Source organism: Otolemur garnettii, unplaced genomic scaffold (assembly GCF_000181295.1).
Source record: "Otolemur garnettii isolate 467f Iridium unplaced genomic scaffold, OtoGar3 scaffold00039, whole genome shotgun sequence".
NCBI lineage: Eukaryota > Metazoa > Chordata > Mammalia > Primates > Galagidae > Otolemur > Otolemur garnettii.
This window is the reverse complement of record NW_003852434.1, coordinates 12,169,326-12,172,093: the sequence shown is the minus strand read 5'-3', so window position 1 is coordinate 12,172,093 and position 2,768 is coordinate 12,169,326. Positions and strand designations below refer to the sequence as shown.

The following is a 2,768-nucleotide window of genomic DNA, read 5'->3' as shown; positions in this document are numbered from 1 at the left end:
CTAGCCTAAAAGAAGTGAGGAATGCTTTTTTCCTTTCTGCCATTAAATAATTAAGACAAAACCCTTACTTGACTTATGTAAAGTCTCTTTCAGGGGAAAAAGACAAAACAAAAAACAAATCTTTTGAAAACCCTCAACCCTGTTGCTCCTCATATTTCCTGACAGGTTGATGCTTCTCTGAAGCAGGAATAAGCATTTATTAGTTAACTATTTCTATGTGAAAATTAAAGGCAACTTGATAGGAGTTTAGTTTTTCAATATTGTACGAAGGAGATAACACATTTAGTTTAATGAGTGGTCAAAAATATACCAACAAACTCCAGGTTTGGATGATTGCTCACAGGATCCACAGCTCTATTTTAGAGCTATTTTAGCCCCATATATGTTAAAAGAGAGAGAGAGGGAAGGAAAAAGAAGGGGGGGAAGGAAGGGAAGGAGGCTCTATGCCAATAGACACAAACTGCATTGCCCCCAGGGAGAGCATCTGGGACGCTGGGGGGCCCCTGACCTGCCGCTCCATCTGGCCCTGGCACTCGCTCTTCATGGCCTTGAGCAGGGCTTCCAGGCGCTGCAACTCCATGTTGCGGTCGTCCAGCTCCCGCCGCAGGTGGTCGATGGTGATGCTGTTGCCCGTGTCTCGGTCCCACAGACGCTTGTTCTGCTCCTTCTCCAGGCTCAGCTCTTTCTCTCGTTTGTGCAGGTCAGCCTGAAAGAAGCAGGGGATGTGTTTTTCCTTCCTGCTATCAAATAAGTAAGATAAAACTCTGATTTTCTTTATATCATCTTTGGAGTTTTAATATGATTTAAGAAACCTTTGATTTTGGAATCTCTTTCCTTTTCAATGGCTTGTTTAAGATTATTTCCTAGAGGCTCGGCGCCTGTGGCTCAAGCGGCTAAGGCGCCAGCCACATACACCTAAGGTGGCGGGTTCGAATCCCCAGCCCGGGCCCACCAAACAACAATGATGGCTGCAACCAAAAAATGGCCAGGTGCTGTGGCGGGCGCCTGTAGTCCCAGCTACTTGGGAGGCTGAGGCAGGAGACTTGCTTGAGCCCAGGAGTTGGAGGTTGCTGTGAGCGTGATACCATGGCACTCTACCCAGGGGGACAGCTTGAGGCTCCGTCTCAAAAAAAAAGATTATTTCCTAGAAAAATAAGTCAACATTGTTTCACTTTACATTTTTAAAACTACAAATCAATCTCAAGGGACTAGACCTCAAGTAATAGACAAAAAAGAAAAACATAATAGATTTCAAGTCATCTTGTTGTTTTTTTTTCCGAGACAGAGCCTTGGGTAGAGTTGCCCTGGGCAGAGTGCCGTGGCATCACAGCTCACAGCAACCTCCAACTGCTGGGCTCAAGTGATTTTCCTGCCTCTGCCTCCCAAGGAGCTGGGACCACAGGCACTCGCTACAACACCCCAGCTATTTTTTTTGGCGGGGGGGTTTGCAGCTGTCATTTGTTGTTTGGCAGGCCTGGGCTGGATTCAAACCTACCTAGCTCAGGTGTATGTGGCTGGCGCCTTAGCTGCTTGAGCCACAAGCACCAAGCCACAAGTCATCCTATTTTTAAGTCTTGAACTTTCTAACAAAAACATTATGCTTCATATCATGTGTGCTCCTATAATAAAGACATGCTTAAAAGCTTAAAGAAATAATGACAGTTGTCAGTATGCTGCTTCAGGGACAGCAGAATAGCAGCAGGTGCTGGGACTGGAGTCGTACCCAGACTGTGAATAGAGTAGAACCACTCCCTTAAGTCAATTTTAAAAAGTACAGCAGAACCTCTGTAAGGTGACCACCGAAGGGAATATGACAACCTGGGCAACATGTGAAAGTGGTCAATACCTGGAACGAGGCCTGCTGCACTGATACGTACGTGTGGTCCAATCTGTGACACTCAGGTCAATTTAAGGAGGTTGTCAATGTAGGGAAGTCGTCAGTATGGAAGTCCTAGTGTATTTACTATGATCAAAAACTCTGTAGTTGAGTAGGAGAAACAAAGACACCCTGACCTTTAAGTGATTTGTCACCCAAGAGAAAGCTAAGACGTGGACACACATAAGTACAGGTGGTTTTTCCTTAAGGGACAGATAAGAAATAGGAGGGCCCACTAAGCAGATGAAAATGCTTCTGAAAGGCATTTGAGTAGGACTTTGGAAATAGCTTGGAGATGCAGAGATTAGACAGCAGGGATGGGGCAGGGGCATGAGAGCTCTGCTTGGGCTACTGGGTCCATGCCAAAAGCAGGGTCTGGAAAGGTGAGCAGCGGCTAGAGGATGACAGTCTCCAAAGGGAGGGAGTCTGACTACCTAGAAAGTAATTTTTGAGTTGAATGAAGAGTGACAACACCACAGTTACATTTTAGCAAGGTGAATATGGCAGCACTCCAGAGGATGGTGGGAAGGCGGGGAAACTGGCACCAGAACACCAGCAACAAAACTGCCGTGCTCCAGACAGGAGCAGTCAGGGGCTGGAACACGGGCGAGTGGTGAACAAAAGAATGAAAAGGTAGGACAGGTTTGAGAATCTGTCAGGCCATGTGCTCGCTAAGATTTTCAAACGAGATATGAGAACACTGGGTAACATGAAAATAGGAAGAGAAGTGAGGGATTGTGGCAAGGGTGAGGGCTTCTCCACACCGCTCAACAAGGCCACGAGGGCCTGCAGAGGACGCCTTACCCATGAACAGCACCACACTCTAGAGTGGGTTTGGTAGGAAGGAAATTTACTCTACGGCACTAATATCACCCAAAGAGGCACCAGAAGC

General features: G+C 46.6%; 1 protein-coding gene across 1 annotated transcript in view; it reads right to left on the bottom strand.

Moving 5' to 3' along the window:
* The window catches only part of CCDC158 (coiled-coil domain containing 158), a 56,461-nt gene that overhangs the window by 37,370 nt on the left and 16,323 nt on the right, over positions 1 to 2,768 (bottom strand). The window contains exon 9 of the mRNA XM_003790125.2: positions 509 to 706. Coding sequence (XP_003790173.1) covers positions 509 to 706 — 198 coding nt within the window. The remainder of the gene's footprint in view (positions 1 to 508; positions 707 to 2,768) is intronic.